General features: G+C 35.4%; 1 protein-coding gene across 1 annotated transcript; it reads left to right on the top strand.

Moving 5' to 3' along the window:
- Positions 1-1,075: 1,075 nt before the first annotated feature.
- Positions 1,076-18,639, top strand: fam219aa (family with sequence similarity 219 member Aa). The gene is made up of 6 exons (XM_081391409.1): positions 1,076-1,347; positions 9,107-9,206; positions 11,146-11,248; positions 13,003-13,083; positions 16,556-16,610; positions 16,962-18,639. The coding sequence occupies exons 1-6, from the start codon at positions 1,288-1,290 to the stop codon at positions 17,118-17,120; spliced, it is 558 nt and encodes a 185-aa protein (XP_081247535.1). The 5' UTR covers positions 1,076-1,287; the 3' UTR covers positions 17,121-18,639.
- Positions 18,640-22,581: the final 3,942 nt, after the last annotated feature.

Genomic DNA, 22,581 nt, shown 5'->3' with positions numbered 1-22,581 from the left:
TTATTTTATTTTAATATGTAAAATGAAAGCTAATTGATATTGTGTAAAGGAATAGATGAAAAAAATAATAATAATAACAAAAGCAATTAATTTTAAAGTCAAATTTAAAATTTACTGTAAAACATCTCAGACTGTTCAAAAAGATTTAGGTATCGTTCAGTGTTGTTGTTTTTCTTTTTCTTTTGACTATATAATGTTTTCCACAATATAAATGTTCTTTGGCATGAACATAACCCAGGCTTGCTCAGACGGGCTCTGGCTTACTGCAGAATTTGATTATTATGGAGAAGATTGTTTCAAATTAAAAGTAATTTTAAGAGCAAAGAGGAAATCCCATAGACAGTATATGTGAAATCCTGAAAGACAATATGGTGATAGCGAGCGACACTCGACACTTTTATTTTTTTATTTGACACTAAGTCTTTCAAAGTTTCATAAAAGCTGAAAAATGCAAAAATCTGTTTTTGTTAACACAAACAAAAACAACAACAGCAACGTTGTCATTTGCCATTCTTACCTGATGCGCAAATTTAAAATAAAACCATAGTATTTAACACAATAAAACAAAAGAGTGAATGTATAAATAATAATAAACTATAAAAGTAATATTTTAGCACTTGCCTCAGTATTAATTTATTATGATACCACTATTTGCACGATTATTATATTTGATTTGCCATTAATCCAAAGCTTTGCTGTGTTGCTTTTGATCAGCAAATCGACCTTGTAGTGATAGTTCACCCAAAAATGAACATTTTGTCATCATTTAATCTCCCTCAACCTGACCACAGTTGACGGCACCCATTGACTTCCATAGTAGGAAGAAAAAAAATACTATGGAAGTCAGTGGGTGCCGTCAACTGCCTGGTTAACGTAACGTCTTTAAAATAACTTATTTTGTGTTCAACAGAAGAAGGAAACTCATACAGGTTTGGAACAACTTGGGGGTGATGGTGACAGAATTTTCATTTTTGGGTAAACTATCCCTTTATCTCGTAAAGGGATAGTGATGTTCTGATGTTTTGTCAGCACGACCGAATCGTTATCGAACTGATTAATTATTCAGCGCCTCGTCAGTATGGGCGGGGTTCCGGACCCGGAAGTCAGATGTTGCTGTTGTTGAGTCACCCCTGACTGGTAACAGCCAGATAGCGGAAAACAACTAGAGATGATGCTGGAGAGCTCGGCATCTTTGAACCTATCCAGAGAGTGAATAAATGCGGGTTTCAATTAGGATATCGCCTTAAGCATTTGTGCTTCACTTTACAAGACTGACGTTTTATCAAAATGATGGAAGAAATTGACAGATTTCAAGTGCCACCAGTAAACCCAGAGATAAAGCTGCTGGTAAGTGCCACTCTCACTTGAATGGAGAAAAACACTATGTACCTTTAACTTACATGTCGCGTTAAATGACACTATGTGTAAAGACAGTAATTCTGTATTATCTAACGTTAACTTAACCTAGCCCACTAACGCTAGTGGGTTAACGTTACAGATAGCATTCAAAGCATTGGATATTTAGATACAACCTACAAATGCAGTTTGTCTAGAATAGATTGATAACGTTACAATGCCAGCTGTTATTGACATTGACTCAGGTAATAAACATAATATGTGCAAAATGTTCCGGCCTTTAATGAGACTAAATAAATGATCTCACATTATAAATTATATCTATTATATTGTTATATTTGACAGGAATACCTGTTCGTAATTATCGATGTCCAATCCGTAAACGTTTGTTCTTTTGAATCGGATTGAAGCAGTCTGCGCTGTTTGATCACGATTCGGATTGAATCGGTACGACTCAGTATGAATTGGACCAGTAAAGTCGGTTTGGTTCAAAATTATATAACAGATTCATAATAAGCTGAGAACGAATTGATTGAGATTATGCTTGTATCATTTCTGTGATTAAGTTAGTTACTTTAAAAACTGAATAGTAATTTTTTTTTCCTAATTAACTTACACTGAAGGTTATTTTTTTTGTGCCTCATCTGAATGTCAGGGACCACGCGATGGTTCAATACACCATGATGACACAAACCTGTCACTAACGCATTACAAGTAACGGTCACTAACGCATTACAAGTAACGTGAGTTACATAATCAGTTTTCTTCTCAAGTAACGAGTAAAGTAACACATTACTTTAAAATGCACAACAAAATATCAGAGTTAATTTTTCAAATAAGTAATGTAAATGACTTTTACCCCCAATTTATTGACTGGCAGCTCTCCTGTCCTCATGTTGAGATAAAAAGGGAGTGAGGTTCAGAGTTGTGTGTGCTGGCGCTCTGTAAACATGATGGCTATGGTATTTCTAGACTAAATGTGGGTTTGCATTTACTCATATCACAGTACACAAAAATTGCACAAAAATAGATTAAATATTCCTCAAAACACTGAAATGCAAACTCAGAATATTACGCAAACATACAGTAATTATATATGTCAAATAACACAAATATACTTTATGTAATTAATCTCAATGTCTTTGCTGCTGACCTTTGATGATCCAATTAAACCATACAAATAAGCAAAAATGACTTTAGATAAACAGCACATTTGTGTTTCTTTCTTTTTTTTGTTTTTTGCTGAAGTGTTGAACTTTCTACTCCTGCATCATTTCAATTTCAGCCTTTACATTTGTCCCAATTATTATTATTTTTTTTTTTTTATAAAACAAATAAGCAAGCCCTTGCCCAAGTGAGGAAAAGTAACACAAGTAACGTAACACATTACTTTCAATAAAAAGTAACTTTATAACGCAATTAGTTACTTTTTCAGGGAGTACACAAAGTAAACACAAAGTATCAGTTCTTTTAAGCGTCAGTTTTAATTTGTATATTAAGTATATTAAGTTAAACACAATCCTGTAGAATACAACATGTGTATATAAGAAAACACAAGGATGATAGTCACAAACAATACAAGTCTGAAAGCACTTGAATTGTATAGATTTGTTCTCGTCTTCCCATTCAGACAGTAGTAGCAGCAGACACATCTTGAATTTCTTATTTGTTTTAGAGCTTTTGTAAATGCATTGATTTCCAGTGAAGTAGGTTTTCATTCAGTTAGTAGCCTGTATTTTCTGGGTGAACTGAAATCCGCACCTTAGCTGAATTGGTGAGATCCGGCCTGGAGTGATATTGTCATTCTTTTTTCATTGGCGCCTCACTATTCCCAACGTGCTGCAGACCCAGCTGTTACCCTATACAACAAACTGTGCTTTCTCATGCTAATTCATTCTTCTGTGGGCAGAAAAGGACAGACCCACTGCAATATGGCACCTGCTTTTCAAAGAATAATGCTTATCCTTTCAGGAATTTAGTAGTTATTGGCATTCCTGTTTATTTTAATCATCACACCTTTTTCTTTTTTTTAGATGTCTTGTCTATACATAGATGAAGATGACATTCTATTAGAGCTAATAAACGAGTAGAAAAAAACCCAAGAAGCACTAATTTTACTTTCAGATTGTCATGTGCTTGGATAAAAGGAGGTCAGTAATAACAGTACGCTACCACGGTCCTTGCTAGTTTTTGCAAGTAGGGCATTTTCCTGGATGAGCATCTTTTGTAAGTCCTAGAACAACTTTCCTGTCAAACTAACAGGGACAGACCACACAAAAATGAAAAATCTGTCATTTTTTTATATATTGCTTGCTGTAGTAGTCCAGTAGTTTAGTAATTTATTCACCCTTATGCCGTTCCAAACCTGTATGACTTTCTTTCTTCTGCAGAGCACAGAAGAAGATATTTTGAAGAATGCTGGAAACCAAGAAGTTTTGGTTCCCATTGACTTCCATTGTATTTTTTGTCCTCACAATGGAAGTCAGTGGGAACTGAAACTGTTTGGTTACCTACATTCTTCAAAATATTTTCTTTCATGTTCCACTGAACAAAGAAAGTCATACAGTTTGGAATGACATGAGGGTGAATAAATAATGACAGAATTTTGGGTGGACTATCCATTTAAATGAGTGGGATATTTAATATATATATATATATATATATATATTTTTTTTTTTTCTAAATTTGTTTTTATGAGGCATCTGTTTATCCGTCGTCCCTTTATGGGACATATAGAGCAACCGTTAGTCACCTTATGGATCATGCTTTGCTGTGATTGGTCCAAAGTACATCATGTCATATAATCCCACCAATCCTTTTTATCTCTTCAGCTGTGTCAGCATTCACTCATCTTCATCTAGTTCATCAGCCTGCATCACCAAAATGTCATATTGACATGACATGTCAGAGAGGGCATAAAGATCCTGGTGTTCAGATCATTAGATCCCACATGACATTAGCCTATGTTTGCTTGATGTTAAAAGTTGACCTTCTCATTGACACCCATTTTAAAATCCTTGAAACATTGTGAGAGATTTATTTAGCTCAAGATCTACAGGTGCGCAGTGTGGATTCGCCATGTTTAACTAGCCACAATCTTGTTTTTGATGTGTTTCTATGGATGTGAGTCTTGCATTGCTTTAATGTAGACTCGCTTCATGGTTTCAGTGCTGATAGTTTCTATAGATTTCTGATCAATTTAACCTTGTGGCAACATGCTAAATCAGCTTTTAACCATGAGAACAGAGATTAGGATTGCATCACATATGGCTCTATAGTGCTCTGACGCACCACTCTTGGTTTTCTCCAGTAGATGCTGCAAACATTTCACGGGCAGTTGTACATGTAGCCAGTGGAATATGCATGACTTTGATGGTGTGCTAGGTGGTGTTGCTCTGAGATTGGTGTAGCCTGTGTAGTCTAACAAAGGCTGTCTGGGAAGCCCAATACATCGGCTTACACAACAAAGTCCTTTGTAAGACCGCAAAATCAAAAGAGAGGTAGGGTAAACGTACCTATTAAGCTCACCAAAATCTACATTGAGACATTTTTAGTGCACAAGATATTGGTTTTAGTACAAGAAGTTATTTTAAAATAAAATATTAATCTCTCACACTATAATATTTCATTTTATTTTAAATGACAAAAGTATTTCAATTAAGATGTACATCATTAAATATAAAAAGTCTGGCTGTGCTTAATGGGTACATTTTGTACCCTTTAAGCACACCCCTGTTCCCAATAAGCTCACAACAAGTTTTATTAAAAAATCTTGTTTATTTTAAACAACCTTTTTAAGGAATAATTGAAAAAAGTTTTATTTGAAGGTACAGAGTCAATCACAAAAAAACAGAACACTAAAATCAAGCAACAAGGCATTCAATTTGATCAGGTAGCCTATCCTATTCATAGTGACGTGTCATTCAAACTCATTGCAACATCTAGACTAGTCCACGTTCAGCTATGTAACCCATATTGAAAAATCAAATAACAAAACAAACCAATGTGCTCCTTAAAGGGATACTCCACTTTTTTTGGAAATTGGCTCATTTTACAACTCCCCCAGAGTTAAACAGTTGAGTTTTACCGTTTTCGAATCCATTCAGCCGATCTCCGGGTCTGGCGGTACCACTTTTAGCATAGCTTAGCATAATGAATTGAACCGGACAAGACCATTAGCATCTCTCTCAAAAAAATGACCAAAGAGTTTCGATATTTTTCCTATTTAAAACTCGACTCTTCTGTAGTTACATCGTGTAATAAGACCGACGGAAAATGTAAAGTTTAAATTTTCTAGGCTGATATGGCTAGGAACTATACTCTCAAAATCGCACCTTTTCATTTTCCGTCCGTCTTAGTACACGATGTAACTACAGAAGAGTCAAGTTTTAAATAGGAAAAATATCGAAACTCTTTGGTAATTTTTTTGAGAGAGATGCTAATGGTCTTGTCCGGTTCAATTCATTATGCTAAGCTATGCTAAAAGTGGTACCGCCAGACCCGGAGATCGGCTGAATGGATTCGAAAACGGTAAAACTCAACTGTTTAACTCTGGGGGAGTTGTAAAATGAGCTTATTTCCAAAAAAAGTGGAGTATCCCTTTAACTCTCTGGGTCAGAGCTTTCCTGTCTACTCCAAACTTCTTGGACAGATACGACAGGTTTCTGATGGCTCCTTCTTTGTATGACATGCCTCTTTCATCTTTGGGCATACACTATAGTTTCGTCTAGCTTTTGTCATCTTAAGACTGTGAAAATAAGTTTATTAATCATTTTTTTGAAGATTAACATAGTGACAACCATCAGTTAATATTTAAATTCTGATTATTAAGTATTTACATAGACGTTTAATGTGGGTGAGCTTAAAGGGAGCACACACTGTGCTTAATTGGAGCAAAAACATTTTTTAATTAATAAATATTAAATTAAAATTTAAAGGAAAATATTTAGCTAAATTAATAATCTAGGTAATGTATTAAGTTTATACCAATTTTAATATGAACAACTATTATAGACAATATCTATGAAATTATGCTTTTTCTAATTGACGTCACACTGAAGCTGTGTGATTGTCATAGTAGTGCACCCTTTAAGCTCACCTAACAATAATATGAATTCTTTAAAAATTACAGCAGTTTAAAACCACAGACTATCAATAAAATGTAAAATTATAATATTATGGATTTAAAAGTACAAGCCATTAATTCCTGTGAAGTAATATATTAATGTAGCACACAATCTTATACAGCTAGTAAGCTAGCTATGTTCGTAGCATCTGGGCTATGTTGCTAAAACTATCTTTTAGATCTAACTGTAATTATTTCCCACATCCAGGTTCCAGGTTATAATATTCAAAAGTCTAAACATTAATCTCTTAATTTTGCAATAAGAAGATGTACTTCTTCAAAATAAAGGCTTAAACATATAAAAAATGCACATCTGAGGGGCTCCTCTTCTGGTGAAAGTTTTCAGACAGCTTTGAAAATAGCCGCCAGACAGTGTGAACACATGGACACACATATCTCAGTGTGCAATGGTCTGATTGGTTTAAAATTACAGGAGATATATAGTAACAAACACATCAATTGGTTAATACATCAAATAGGATAATACATTGCTGTTTCTTTTTATAATCTGAGCTCCAAGATGGTAGTGTGCTTAATGGGTACTTGAGCTTAATAGGTACGTTTACCCTAGTTGTTTTTCTGTTATTTATGTTGATGTGAAGCATTACCACTTGCCTGTGTTGTGTTCTGATGCTCGAAAAAATGAAAATGATACTGTGGTTCCATAACAGCTTCAGATCGAGATGACAGTGTACTTTATACTCAGCATATGATTAGATGCTTTAGGAGCTTGATGGTATCCTGCTGGGCTATTACCCACAATCCCCAGCTGGTCTCTTTAGCTGGTGCTGAGCTTAAAGGGTTTGTGAGAACCCTGCCAGGCCTACAGCTGGCACTATGCCACCGCTGAGCCAGTGGGCAAAGAGGTTGCCTTCAACAACAAGGCTGCTTCCTCCTCCATGTTTGGTAAGCAAATTTCTTTATGGTATAGCTTTTTTTTTTTTTTTTTTTTACATCCAATGACCCCTTCAAAGGTTTTAGCATCATTTATTCACCATTAACTTGAGCTTGTCATGTTGATCCATTCCAGACTGCCTTCTGATAATGATATTTCCGATAGGTGGTCAGTGGAAAAGTTTAGAAATAGTGTGTTATTTTAGTAGCCTGTTATTTATAGCATTTATATAGTATGTATTTATATTTGAATCAGCTTATTTTTAATATTTTCTTTAATTTGAAGTTTTAATAGTACATATTTCCATATAGCCTTTTAGTAATTGTAGTATTTTTATGTCAATTGTGACTATGTTTTATTTTAAAATATACACGATGATTGCCTAAAGAGTCTCAAGTGGCCAAATCCAATGAAGGCAGGCTTTTTGAGGTCACAATAGGCGCTCTGTTAGCTTGGGTGTGCTCTCAACATTTCCTCCAACAAGCTCCCTCTGTTCTGTCTCTCCCGGTCCCTGGTGATGTCACTGAGCACTCAGACCCTACATATTAAAGGCTCAAGCAACAAAACATGTCTGGTGTCATGCAAGCCAGCTATGCAGGAAGTACCAGTCGGTTACTATGACAGCTAGAATCTCCCTCCTTTCGTCCATCTCTCATCCGAGCAGCTGTGCAGAAAGGAGGCTGTGGAGAAGAGAGGGTGTGGCTCAGACTTTAAGTTTGAGTAGTAATGAAGGCTTGGATATATCTTACCATCTTATTGTGCAATGTAAAATTTGCATCCATCCATCCGTCTGTCTGATATAATATGCATAATAGGGGTGTAAAGGTACACAGAAGTCACGGTTTGGTACGTACCTCGGTTTTGGGGTCACGATTCGGTACGATTTCGGTACAGTAGGAAAAAAAATCGTATTTTGGTTTAGGGTCCAATTAACTACGACTTTTGCCTCAATAAACTCCTAATTACTGCTTATTAATAGTAAGTTAGTTGTTTAGGTATTGGATTAAGAATGTAGAATATGGTCATGCAGAATAAGGTGTTAATATTTGCATTATAAGTACTAATAAACAGCCAATATCCTAGTAATATGCATGCTAATAAGCAACTAGTTAATAGTGAGAATTAGCCCCTTAACTAAAGTGTGACCATATAGTTGGTATGTAATGTTGTAAGAAGTTTTAATTGTATTTTTTATTTAAGTAAAGAAATTTGCCGTGACTTTCTATGTGTTTACACAGTCCATTGTGAGTTTTCGACTGCACAGGCCCTAACATCTATCTCTGGTCTCAGAATCAATAAGTCGCTGGAGCACAGCTGTGAAAGCAAATCTGAGACGTTTTGATAGAGATGCGTTAAAATGACCCGTTCCAGCGACAGCATGGTGACATTGTGCTGACTTGTGTTATTTTACCAATAGATTTATACACCCTCTGACTCACCAGATACCATTATTTACTACCAATCCGATATTTGCTGTCTGTTTTTTTTATCAGCACACTGAGCTGAGGATGGTTGAAATAGTTTTGCATCAGAGAGTGCCCTTCTCTTTTACATTGTTTCAGATTTGGAAGGTTTTTCTGTTTACACTCTGAACTCATATTGAAACCGCTTCCTCAAAATCCATTTGTCAATTGATCGATTTTGGAAATATGTAGTTTTGCACATTGCTAATAACTAGCGTCTGCCGGTGGGAATGTAGTGTTACATCTGATTGTGCTTTTTTTCTCCAGGATCCTGCGGAAACGTCCACTTTGGAGGCTGAAACAGGAACGAGAGAACCAGAGTCAGTCGCTATCAACTACAAGCCCTCTCCGCTGCAAGTGAAGATAGGTAAGGCAATTTCTCATTCAGCCAGGGATCTGACTACGCCATATCGTCACCAGTGTAATTTGTCCATTTGATTGTAAAAGTGACTCTATTGATTTTCCCACTGATACTGTGATTGTGAAGCAAATGGCTTGGAGCGAGATTTAAGAAGCGGCCGTGTGAAATAGATGGCCATGGTTTTCGATAAGCAGAAGTGTAATGAGTCTACAAGTCAGAGTTTCTCAGAGAACATGTAACTGCAGTCTTTCAAATTCAATTGTGGAGCTTTGTTGGCTTTCCTTTTCTTCAAAGAAATTTTAAATAAATTACATTAATTTCTGTGTAATTTGGGGGAAAATATCCTTCTGTTGAATTAAAAAAAGCCCAATTTAACTGTCAATAATTTAATAATAGTAGTAATACATATATAATGCGAAACATATATTATAAATAGACATCATATTAGTTATCAGCCATAACATTAAAATTATTGGTAGTCTGTATTGGGGGAAAAAACTTAACAGTTTTCAACCATAAGGTGTTATATATATTTTTTTCATTGAATTTTATATTTTAAATTCATTGTAATGTTTAAGTTATGTTCATTTTATTATATACATTTGTTTTTTATATTTCTATTTAGCTTTAATCTATTTTTATTTCAATTTTAGTTTTAGTAATTCTAGTACTTATTTCAGTCTGTTGCCAAAGCAGTTTTAAGTTTTTAAAAGTGTAAGTTTAATGAACATTAACAACATTGCAAACCTTAACATTAAGGTTATTGTTGGCTATCAGTGTTGTCCAAAGAGTTGGAAGCCCAAATTTAAACCCAAGTTAAAAAAAGGCTTTGAGGGGTAGAAATAAAGTCCATTTAATGTCTTCAACTATGTCTTGAACTTTTAGATCCTCCATGATTTTCAGGAAAAAAAAAATTCCCCACTAAAAAAATATTTCACTGTTTCGTTGGCTAACAGCAGAAAGGAAAACAGCATTGCTTATTGCTCAGCCCTGTTTCTGTGTTTAGAGATGTTCGGTTAGGGCTTCCTGAAATACGGCAGTTGCTGTTGTTAATTAAACGTCACTTTACAGTCCTCACTCTGACAGCCGTATTACTTATGGCACCGCAGAGAAATCTCTCCCACACACACACACACACACACACATGCAGGCCAGTGTGTGTAAGTCAAGCAGAAGTCAACTTCAGACTTCATGCCTGAAGAAACTGTTCTCCAACCAGAGAACCATGCAGAATGGAGAATATTAATAAGACTGTAGTCTCACTCTCAACGCATAATAAAACTGTATGTGTTGCCATGGTATTGATCTGGATTTAAAAGAACACACTCTGGTTAAATATGTATGCAGAGGAGACTCATGCTGCATTCAAAGTTACATACTAAGTAAGGTTTACTTTTGAATTTTAATTTACTTCGCAACTGTTAAATAATTACGTTATATATAGTATGATTGTGGATAATATGAATGATATTGAGACGTACTACATACACCATGATGTTTCTGTCACATGACCCACCCGTGTTATTTGCGTCTGTGAAAGAAATATTCACTGCCATTCATAAACCCTCTCCCGTGGCCTCATGGGATAGTAAAGTGTCCATCAAATGCGCTCTTCAGAATCTCTGCAGAAGTAGTCGGTCGTCTGGGTACTTTTTCGAATCCAGGGTCTACTGTTTTTTAAATACTATTCAGATATACTTCTATTTTGGTGTACTTCGTTTTTCGCATACTGTATAGTAGGGAAGTATTCGATTTTTCAATGCAGCATCTGTCTTCAGTATGCAGTTGACTCTAAGAATGAAGACCAATCACAATTCCGTATGCAAATATCATGATGACACCTTCGCTGTTTGTTACATTTTGAATGCTGAACATTCTATCAATGTAAGTCAATGGGAGGTTTTCAGAATTGATCTCAATTGTTCTTAATTCATTCTTTTGGTAGAGAAACAACGAGAACTCGCGAGGAAGGGCTCGGTGAAGAATGGAACTGTGGGTAGTCCAGTCAATCAGCAACCTAAGAAAAATAATGTTATGGCCAGAACAAGGTGAGACTTCTCCACCCTCATTTTCATGAGTTTTGACTTCTAAAGGGTGTTTTCACACTTGTAATTCAGTTCTTTTGGTTAGTTTTGAGACAGAACTTACTAGAGATCCAAAACAATGCTATGTGCTTGGCTAGATGCGCTCGTTGTATGTGCGTACACATGGTGGTATTTTTACCAGCTGAGAACTCTTGAACAGCTTATGAAATGTGTAAAGGAGACACAACAGTGCCAGGAATTCCTTCATTCCCGGAGGAACACATAAAAACGAAGATCTGCTGCAAGGAGGCGGTGGTTCCGACACCTGTACTGAAAAGTAATGATCAACATAGATTTTATGACGAGAAGAACCAGATACATGTTTGAGCATGTCGTTTTTTAGGGTCGCATCCTGTGACATTGTTTTTGTTTCATTTAGATGTCTTTGGTCTGTGTTGCATTTGTCAAACCACACCAGAGTTCGTTTGGAAGCGGACCAAGACCTCCTGAAAAGTTGGGTCTCGGTCCACTTGTTTGGCACACACCAAAGTTCGGATGGCAGCATTCACACTTATGGTTAATTTTTTATAAATGTGAACGCTGCCATCCGAACTTTGGTGTGCGCCAAACAAGTGGACCGAGACCCAACTTTTCAGGAGGGCTTGGTCCAGAGTTCATTTTAATCAAACAAAACCTGCCAAGTGTGAACACACCCTAAAACTACTTTCTTAACAAACCAATGAATGGTTCTCAGATGAAACATTTGTGCATGAGAAACACCATATATGTTTTTATTATTGGAAACATTTTCATTAAAACAAATGTATGGCCTCATAATAATGGTTGATTTTAGTACATCAAAAATATGAACAGCAACAACATAAAATTGTACTATAAACAGCAGTTTTATATGAAGGCTGTACAATCTGTGAATGTTAATTAGTGTTAGTGCAGTCCTTCTGCCATCTCACCGGTCCCTGGTGCCCTGTTAGGATTAGCGCAAATGCTAGAACCCGTCCGCAGGCCTGTTTTAGAGCATATAGCTTTAGGCCTGAAGATTAGCTACACACAGGCCTGCTTATTCTAAAAGCCTGAGGGCCAGAGATTAACTTCATCCTGAGAGGAGGAACAAAAGATGCTCCAGCTCTTGCTAATGTAACAGGGTTTGATGATGTTAAACTAAGCCATGCCCCTAATTTATATGATTTCCCTTGCCAGATTTGAACTAGTACTTAAGGATTTGGAAAAATTGGATGTTAAAATTAAAGGTTAATAGATAAAAATAAAACCTAAAAAAAAAAAAAAGAAAAGAAATGACTGCTTCTGTTTTTTTAGGGTAATATGTGGCCATTTTAGATTAATGGTATTGTGCCTGTGGATAGAAAAGATTAGATTTTTATCATAAAATGTTATCATCAATTTTATACTATATATACACACACACACAATTACTATTATTATAAACTAAATAGTCAGCATATTTTTTATAAATATATATATAAATGACAAATTGTTTTAAATAATACAAATGCAAAATAGAAGAATATAAATGTCTCTAGCGGCCATCAGCAGCACCACTTTCTAGATATTGGCTATTGAAAGATAATGGCTATTGAAAAACCTATATCACCTTTCCAGTCAATCACTGTGTGGCAGATCATCATCAAAGCAATGTGTATAAGTACCTATATATGCATACATTGATATGTATATGAATAGACATGGTTTTTGATTTCACTGGTCTGACAGCCTCTTCCTTTTTCCCACTTTCATTACAGGTTGGTTGTACCTAATAAAGGGTATTCCTCCTTAGACCAGAGTCCAGATGAGAAGCCGCTTGTAGCACTGGACACTGACAGGTATGACACACTTCACATTAAAAACTTCACCCTGTTCTTCTCTGGGAAATGCTCTGGAAATCTTTCATGATTATTTCCGAATGCTTCACTGCAAGGGAAGGATTAGAATGTATCAAACGATGAGATGGAAATAAATCCTCTCATTAAAGCTTTATGCCATTTTCCTAGCAGATGTAAAGCCAGCCATCTCCATCTGAAAAGAACCTGACATTTAATCAAAATACAAGCTAATTTGAAAGCGACTAAAGCTGGTGCGCTTCAGACTGGTGTGAGAAACTGGCAAAGCATAAAAGATTTAAAATGACTGTGCTTTCCTGATGGCAAAGCGAGACCCTTCAACTTCGGCAAAATGAATCATCATTTGCTTTTGCAAAAAGTCATTACAGAGATGAACAAAATTGCGTTGAACTTTAAGGAGCACTTTTACTTAAATTGTAGCATTTTCTGATATCATTGATTATTAACTTTATTGATTATTAACATCATTTTTCGTAATTTATTTTCACATGATTATTGTCCACATGATCCTCCAGAAATCATTCTAATATACTGATTTGAGACTCAAGAAATTTTTTTTTTTATTATATTATCAATGTCAAAATGTGCTTCATATTTTTGTGAAAACCATGATGCATTTTTTGGATGCAACTTCTTACATGAACACATCGATTCACTTCAGAAGGCCTTTATTAACCCCCGCAGTGCCAAGTGGTTTACTTTTATGATATGGCAAGCCGTTTTAGCTTAAATTGTACCCAGCGTTACTCGTCGTAATTGCATTTTTACTAGTAAGAATTCAATTAGAGAGCTCTACAATTCAATTATTACTAGTAAAAATTACAATTAGAGAGCTCTCTAATTCAATTATTACTAGTAAGGATTACAATTGCAAAGCTCTCTAATTCAATTCTTACTAGTAACAATTCCAATTAGAGAGCTCTACAAATGAATTTTTACTAGTCATATGTCTCCATTGACTTCCATTAATTTTTAATTACGGAGCTCTTTAATTCAATTATTACTAGTAACAATTCCAATTAGAGAGCTCTCTTAATTCAGTTGTTACTAGTAAGAATGCAATTGCAGAGCTCTTTAATTCAATTACAGAGCTCTGCAATTATACATATCTTTAATTTGTTTTTTTACTAGTAAAAATTCAATTAGAGAGCTCTGTAATTGTAATTGTTATGAGTAATAATTGAATTGTAGAGCTCTCTAATTGGAATTGTTACTAATAATAATTGAATTAGAGAGCTGTCTAATTGTAATTCTTACTAGTAACAATTCAATTGTAGAGCTCTCTAATTGTAATTCTTACTAGTAACAACAATTCAATTGTAGAGCTCCGTAATTAAAAATTAATGGAAGTCAATGGAGACATACAACTAGTAAAAATTCATTTGTAGAGCTCTCTAATTGTAATTGCTACTAGTAAGAACTGAATTGTAGAGCTCTCTAATTTAATTCTTACTAGTAAAAATGCAATTACGACAAGTAACGCTTGGTACAATTTAAGCTAAAACGGCTTGCCATATTATGATGGACAGATGCACTTGTATGGACTTAAAACAGAAACTGACATTCACTGCCATTATAAAGCTTGGAAGAGCCAGGACATTTTTTTAACATAACTCCGATTAAATTCGTCTGAAAGAAGAATGTCATATACACCTATACAAATTTACTCCACCAATGTGGGGTCACATGAGATTGATGTTGAAGAACCCTTTTATAATCTAAAGAACCTTTTGTGCAATAGAAAGGTTCCTTGGATGTTAAAGGTTCTTCATGGAACCATATATCCCAACAAAGAACCTTTTAAGAACCTTTATTTTTAAGAGTGTAGGATGACTTGAGGGTGAGTAAATCATGGGCTAATTTTCATTTTTGGGTGAACTAACCCTTTAAAGGTGTGCTCTTTTGTGCTCTCGGTGCAGAATCACCATTAACAGTACAGTTCTGGCCAGGATTTGTCTTGTGTCTAGGATTCTAGCTCTGAGAGTTGGGAAGAAGCAAGTAATCATGTTTGTTGACAGCAGTCCAAAGCACTTGAAGTCATCGGTATCATTTGTGTGGCCTACACCCTTCTGTAATGAGATGTGTCATGGCATGTGTTCAGCCATAATAGCGTGGTTGCTGTTCAGTTCAGATGATCAGGCGCAGCGTCTCACACAGATGGGTGATGTTTTCTGTGCTGCCAGCTGTCTACTGGATATCTGTGACCTCAGCTGCCTGCACTTGTGATTAAGTCATGTTTTAAGTCACCCGTCCTTCATTGTCTCTCTCTCTCTCTCTCTCTCTCTCTCTCTCTCTCTCTCTCTGTTTTTCTATTTCAGCCTTGCTGTATATAACACTCATTCCCTGACATTTAGTACGTACACCCACTGTCTGTCACACACTCAGACGTTCTGTCCATCACAAGCCTCGTACAGACTCTTCCAACACTCGTCCTGTGTTCTTGTTCGTTTATTGGAGAGCTCAGCTTGTAATTACAGCATAAATCAACTGAAGGCTCCAGATTGTCGCTGTTGATTTTTCCTGATAAAATAATTTGGCTGAAATGTCATGTTCACATTCCTCCTCTCTCTCTCTCTCTCTCTCTCTCTCTCTCTCTCTCTCTCTCTCTCTCTCTCTCTCTCTCTCTCTCTCTCTCTCTCTCTCTCTCTCTCTCTCTCTCTCTCTCTCTCTCTCTCTCTCTCTCTCTCTCTCTCTCTCTCTCTCTCTCTCTCTCTCTCTCTCTCTCTCTTGCTCAACTGTGACTAAATAAAGTCTCATTTGTAATTATAAAAATGTGTCTAATATGACTAGAAACATAAGAGTCCACATGTTAAAAGAAATCACAACATTTAATGTGACGGCTTTATTTGATATATCTCAACAGAAGTTTGCTGACTCAGACTGATCCATAAAATGGTGCAGTCTTCATTTTATGTATTTGTATATATTTTTGTATTTATTTATTTATATAGAACCTTTCAGGCTATAAAAGTGCTGTACAATGCAAATAATATAAACATTCAACAATAAATACAATATAAAAATAAAGAAAACAGAAAAAAAACACAACAAAACAATAAAAGAACCATTATAATAATGTCAAAATGCAAGTGAGCACAGGTATGACTTTTAACGGTCTTTAAAAATATTTCAAGTTGGGGAAGATCTTACCCCACTGGGCAGGTTTCACATAATCTTGGACCCGCGACAGAAAAGGTGTGATCACTGTTTGATTTGAGACGCACTCTGGTAATTGTTAAAAGGAGCTTATTTGAGGATCTTAGCATTAAGATTGAATTATAAGGCTTAATAAGCTCAACTAAATATTCTGAAGCCATTCCATAGATTGCTTTAAAAAAATGTAATTTATGTGTAGTTTATGTGTGGTTTGCTGCAAAGGGGCAGATTTCATTGGTCTGTTGCTGTTTATCTGAAATCAAGGTGTCCAATTGTCCAATTTTTGTTTGTTTTTTAGTGACGATGACTTCGATATGTCCAGATACTCATCGTCTGGATATTCCTCAGCCGAGGTGAGATGTCTAAGGGGCCAGGTATTTATGCACTGAAATAGTCACTTAACCATTTGCCATCCCATAGCCTTAAACTCTTCTCTATAGTACACAGTTACAATAAATTGACTGCTAATTCAATGGCACATTTACAGTCCCTATTTTATTTTATTTTATTTATCTCTAAAGTGGCATCATGTCGTAGAGCATGTCCTGTCATAGAATAAACCCTAATGTTTTAAAGGTTTAGTTCACACAAAAATTATAATTGTATTATTAATTTATGTAATTTTTTTATATTATAATTGTACCAAAATTATATAAATTCTCTGATCACTAACAATTTAGTTTAATTCTGTTTCTTTTCCACAGCAAATAAACCAAGATTTAAATATTCAGCTTCTGAAGGATGGCTACCGATTGGACGAAATCCCTGATGATGAAGACCTGGACCTCATCCCCCCTAAATCAGTCAACCCTACCTGCATGTGCTGCCAAGCCACTTCCTCCACAGCCTGTCAAATTCAGTAACCCCACCCTCACTTGAACCCCTCTTGTCCCAACCCTGTGAGTTAAGCTCACAGTTAGTATCCTCAGCATAGAGTAACTGCTAAAGAAGTTAAAAACAATAGAATGGGTGAATTAAAATGAGTATAAAATAGGGGGAAAAAAAATGAATGAAAATGCACAAGTATGTAACTGTCATTGGTTCCTCCTATGGTAGGATGCGAGTCTTTGTATCATCACCAGAGGGCGCTAGACTTAGGTGTGGATAGCTGTAAGATTTGTTGAAGTGTATATAAATGCATGGTGCAACATTAAAAACGATACAGCTGCTCAAGTATCTTTTAAAACAGAACAAAAATGACCATTTCACACTATAGACTCCTCAATACCACAAACTTTTTTGTCTTGAAAAGGGTCATGACATGGATTTTTTTTAATTATTTTAATATGTTCTTTGAGGTTCACTTAATAAAGTTTTTTTTTTGCACAAAAAAAAAATCAAATATATATGTGGAAAAACAATTATTTTTAACTCTCATTCTGACCCTCTGTCTGAAATGATCTGTTTTTAAAGGGCGGCTTCTTTAAGGCTTGTCATTAAACGGCCTCTGTTATGATTGGCTAACGTCATTGCATAGGAAATCGTATGAGCGGTCACTCGATATTGCATGTGAGTAAGTGTTTTGAAAACATTATCCATATAAAACTATCATTTACAGACAAAGCATTATGAAATCATTTAGGCCTACTTGCGGGTTGTGATGCAACTGCTGTCAGATTCAATACAGCTGACTGCTTCATCTTTCAACAAAAGTTTATTTTCGAACTCTCCATTACACTGTGCCTCGCTTACAAAACAATCTGCAGTCAAATTATCTGAACAAACATATAATCCTCCGACGCGATCCAGGACGCCATTTAAAGATAAACCAACCAATAGTTCCTGATGCTGGTACACTTCTAAAATCTTTACAGAGACGCAAGCCAGTGTTTTAACAGGATCGTTCCTTAACACTTCTATTTACTCTTCGATTTGTCGTCTTGTCGGCAGACTCAAGAACGTGGAGTAAATTAAACGGGCATCTGGATACTGTTTCCAGTGTAGACAGCGTCAGTGATTATAATGGATTCTATTTGCTTTTGACGCAACGCTCACATCCAGTGTTGGCAAATGTCAACTGTTAAGAGTCTGAATGCCAGTGGGCGGGGCCTATGGGGCGATGATGTATAACTATACGTCGATGTCTTGCTTTGGAGGCAGGCATATGCAAATGTATGTGTGTGACATCACAAGTCCACCAATATCAAAACAAGTTGTTTTTGGAGCTTGATTAAATAAATGCTTAGTTTATAATGAGGAGGACATTTTAAGCTCTGAAACTTGCAGGATGTTTTAATAGTACAAAGAGCTCTTATATGTCAAAAGATCAAGGCAAATTTGATTTCTCATGTCATGACCCCTTTAAAAAAAACAACCCGGTCAAACAGGAAGGGCCTCTTTACAGCAAACCAGAAATGTGTTCCTTTTAACTTAAACTTATTTAAAAAATATATATTAATTTAAAGAATAATACTTTGAGAATTATTTTGAACTTTTGTCAGACCTAATAATTTTATTTTTATTTAAAGTCATTTTTGTTTATAGGTTTAACCAAGTGAAATCAAAATCTTTTTTTAGGTATCACTGCTCTAAAATATCTGCCTTTGTTTAGCTGATGCTTTATAAGGACATGCATATGGACAGATGTGCTTGTTTTCTAATGAAAGGGAGTGAATAGTGACCAGGTGAATTTTTTTTTCTCAGATCATTTACATTTTAAACTTATGTATTAATATATTATCAGTAGCTTTGTAGCAAACACTAATAAAAGGAGTACTCTTAGGGTGTGTTCACATTTGGCAGGTTTGGTTTGGTAAAAACAAACTCTGGTGCGATTGTTCTGTTAGTGTAGTTCATTTGAATAAGTGTGAAGTGACCCGAGACCCGTGAAAAGCGAACCTCCAAACGCACTCTGATGAGGTTCGACTGAAATATCAACGCAACATGGACCAAAGGCATCTAAACGAACCAAAAACAGCACATGATGTCAGTATGCGACCCTAAAAAGGACAGAATGCCATGCACACTGAAGTTGCCCATTACAGTTCTATACAGGCGTCAAAATATCCTTCTTGCAGCAGATCTACTTTTGTGTTTAACAGAGAAATTACTAGTTATGTTTTGACTCCTTTACACATTTTCTAAGCAGTTCAAGAATTATCAACTGGTAAAAATACCATTATATGTACGCACATACAACGAGCACGTTTAGCCCAGCACACAGCATTGTTTTGGATGTTCGGAAAGCTGTTTTGTTTTTGGTATCTTTAGTTTCGGTCTTAATGATGGTGTGAATGCTAAGTGAACCAGGACTAGCTATATGTATAATTTTCTTTTTTTGGTCTGGACTAAAAGAACCAAGAGAACCGAACTACAAGTGTGAACACACCCTGAAATTGAGATATAGAAGACACCAATCTGCTACGATACTGACAGCAGGTGTAATTCTTACGTCAGGGAATCTCATTGAATAGTTGAGATGTGTTTACTAATGGAGACTCTATATAGAACTTATTTTTTGTTTTATCGTAAGGTTTAGATCAGGGTTGCTGCACACAAACCTAACACTGTTAAACTGGACTAAGGGAATTGTAATCACCTTAAAGGGATAGATCACCCAAAAATGAAAATTTTGTCACCATAGTATTTCTTTCCTACTATGGAAGTCAATGGGGTCCATCAACTGTCTTGGTACCAACATTCTTTAAAATATCTTCCTTTTGTGTTCAACAGAAGAAAGAAACTCACACAGGTTTGGAACAACTTGAGGGTGAGTAAATTATGACAGAATTAACATTTTTGGGTGAACTATCCCTTTAAATACTAGTTTTCAAATGTACCTCTAGATAAGACAGATATGATAATTCGGTACAATTTTCTGATTCAGTGCATTTCATTTTTGAGAATTTTGGAGGTTTGTTAGAGGGGGAAGAACGCTTGCATTGATTTACTTGAAGATAATAGCAGCTGCCAGATACATATCCCATAATTGATACTATACAATAGATTTTATTCATCTGAATTGTGCCAAAATGCATAAAATGCATTGTTTCTTTATTTTAAAGATGGAACGGGCATGAAAAGCCTTTGGCCAACATTCAAAATGATGCCAGAAATCAATTTTACACTTCAGTGCTCTCGCCTTTATGGTAATTTTAAAGTGCAATACCATTTTGTCAGACATTAAGTGTTGTACCCTGGGATAGAATACTCTGAGTTTGTGGTTTCGCTTCAATTTAATGCCTTTCTTTATAAACATCTTTATAAATTCATCTCAGCTGTGTGGCTAAATCTCTATCACGTCTGTTAAGCAACATCGAACACTCAGAGTATGAATGTCCTTGCGTCGATTTGAAGATTGTACTGTTCTGTAGAGTATTTGTGTCTTCTGTGTGTCATGAAACTGTTGTTGATTTTGTACAACACTCAGAGCACCTTATCGTCTTGCATGTACATCGCCACCCAGTCGCCAGCTGTATTTAGATGCCCTTTGCACCAAGCACATACCCTAGTAACACTCCATTATTTATGTGATGTAGTAAATTAAGAGAATGTATGAAGGGAGATTACGATATATCATGTTTTATATGCTGCTGTTCAAAAGTTTGGGATCAGTAAGGACATGTTTTATTCAGCAAGGATGCATTAAACTGATCGAAAAGTGACAGTAAAGACTTTAACAAAAGTTTTCGACTTCAAATAAATGCTGTTCTTTTGAACTTTCTAATAATCAAGGAATCCTGTTAAAAAGTATCATGGTTTCCACAATAAATAGTAAGCAGCACAACGGTTTTCAACATTGCTAATGATAATTATACATTTTTCCTGAGCATCAAATCAGCATATTTGTATGATTTCTGAAGGATCATGTGACAGCTGAGACTGTAATGAAATTCAGCTTTACCATCACAGGAATAAATTGCATTTTACAGTTATAGTTCTTTTAGATTATTATAATATTTCACAATATTACAGTTTTTACTGTATTTTAGAGACCTCTTTCAAAAACATTTTAAAAAATAGTACCGACCCCAAACTTTTGAACAATAATATAGATCTGATGTATAAATTGGCAGTGTTTTTAATGTGGATCATTATATCACTCTTAAACTTCAGAACAGTATTATAACCATCTTTTCTTTTTACTGCTTTTCAAGTGGATACGGAACACAACAATGCAAACTCCCCAAAATGTACTTTGCTGTATTAATATGCAGGCTAAGTATATATTTTTTTGTATGTTATGGTGTCAACTAGGGGATTGAACATCATGCAAATGTTTTCAGTTGCCAATGCCATTGTTAATTTATTTGACAAGGGAAAATGCCATGTTTCAGTGGTATAGCTCTTAGCTTAGCAATAGATAACCTACAAAATGCCTGTTCTATAAGCTCTCAATAGATATGTAAGTGAATAATTTGATTGCAAGTTCCCTTAAGACCCTTGTCTGCCGTTTCTCTCATGGTACTTATAGACGTGCCATAAGACTGACTGATCTGTGTATGTGATGAATGAACATGTCTGTCATCCTCTGCGTCTGCTTTAGTTCGAGATAAACACTCCGTTGTGTAACGACTAAATCATTGTCCATTCTCTGTTACTACACTGAAGTTGAGTATGCCTTAATTGAAGCTATACAATGGGTCATGTTATTTATTGCAAGTGGTATGTTTTTCATTTATTTATTTAACATTTTGTTTTTTGGTTTATTTTCTTTCCTTCATATCCCCCCCCCCCCCCCCTTCTGTAAATATGATTGTAAAGACATGAACAGTTTCCATACCAGTATTTAACAATGTTTGTTGTTCTGTGTAGTGAATCATACCAGTAAATACATCTGAAATATACAATTGCAACTCCCTTGTCCTGTGTATTTTTATGCATATATGCCACCAGAAAAAAAAAACTGACATGCTTGACAGTAATTATTTGCTAAATTTTAATTTAGAAAAACAATGTTTATAAAATAAAATAGTATGCAATTATTCTACAATATTAATATATATATATATATATATATATATATATATATATATATATATATATATATATATATATATATATATATATATATATATATATATATATATATATATATATATATATATATAATGAGTAGAATGAGAAACTTTTGACTGGCTTTTCCCCCCTGTGTTTAGCCATATTTCTTCCAATTTTGGGGTTTAGACTTAAGTGACATACAGAATATATTGTAACAACTGGGAAGAGGGGTTTGGAAATGTTGTAGGTTGTCTGGGATTGGAGGGGAGGACTGATAATCTTATCTTTATCCCGTCTGAGCCATATGGTACACTAGGCTTACCTGAGGGCCTCTCTAAGCCTTGGCCTCGGCCATGCTTTGGACACCACATCCTGCTCAAACCA

This window comes from Scardinius erythrophthalmus (assembly GCF_964197995.2).
Source record: "Scardinius erythrophthalmus genome assembly, chromosome: 17".
Lineage (NCBI taxonomy): Eukaryota > Metazoa > Chordata > Actinopteri > Cypriniformes > Leuciscidae > Scardinius > Scardinius erythrophthalmus.
Note: the sequence above shows the minus strand (reverse complement) of the source record. Positions and strands in the feature narration are given on the sequence as shown.

Coding starts and splice junctions, on each gene's coding strand:
- fam219aa (XM_081391409.1), top strand. CDS start 1,288: ATGATGGAAGAAATTGACAGATTTCAAGTGCCACCAGTAAACCCAGAG. Junction 13,084..16,555: donor GTAGCACTGGACACTGACAG/GTATGACACACT, acceptor TTTGTTTTTTAG/TGACGATGACTTCGATATGT. Junction 16,611..16,961: donor CTGGATATTCCTCAGCCGAG/GTGAGATGTCTA, acceptor TCTTTTCCACAG/CAAATAAACCAAGATTTAAA.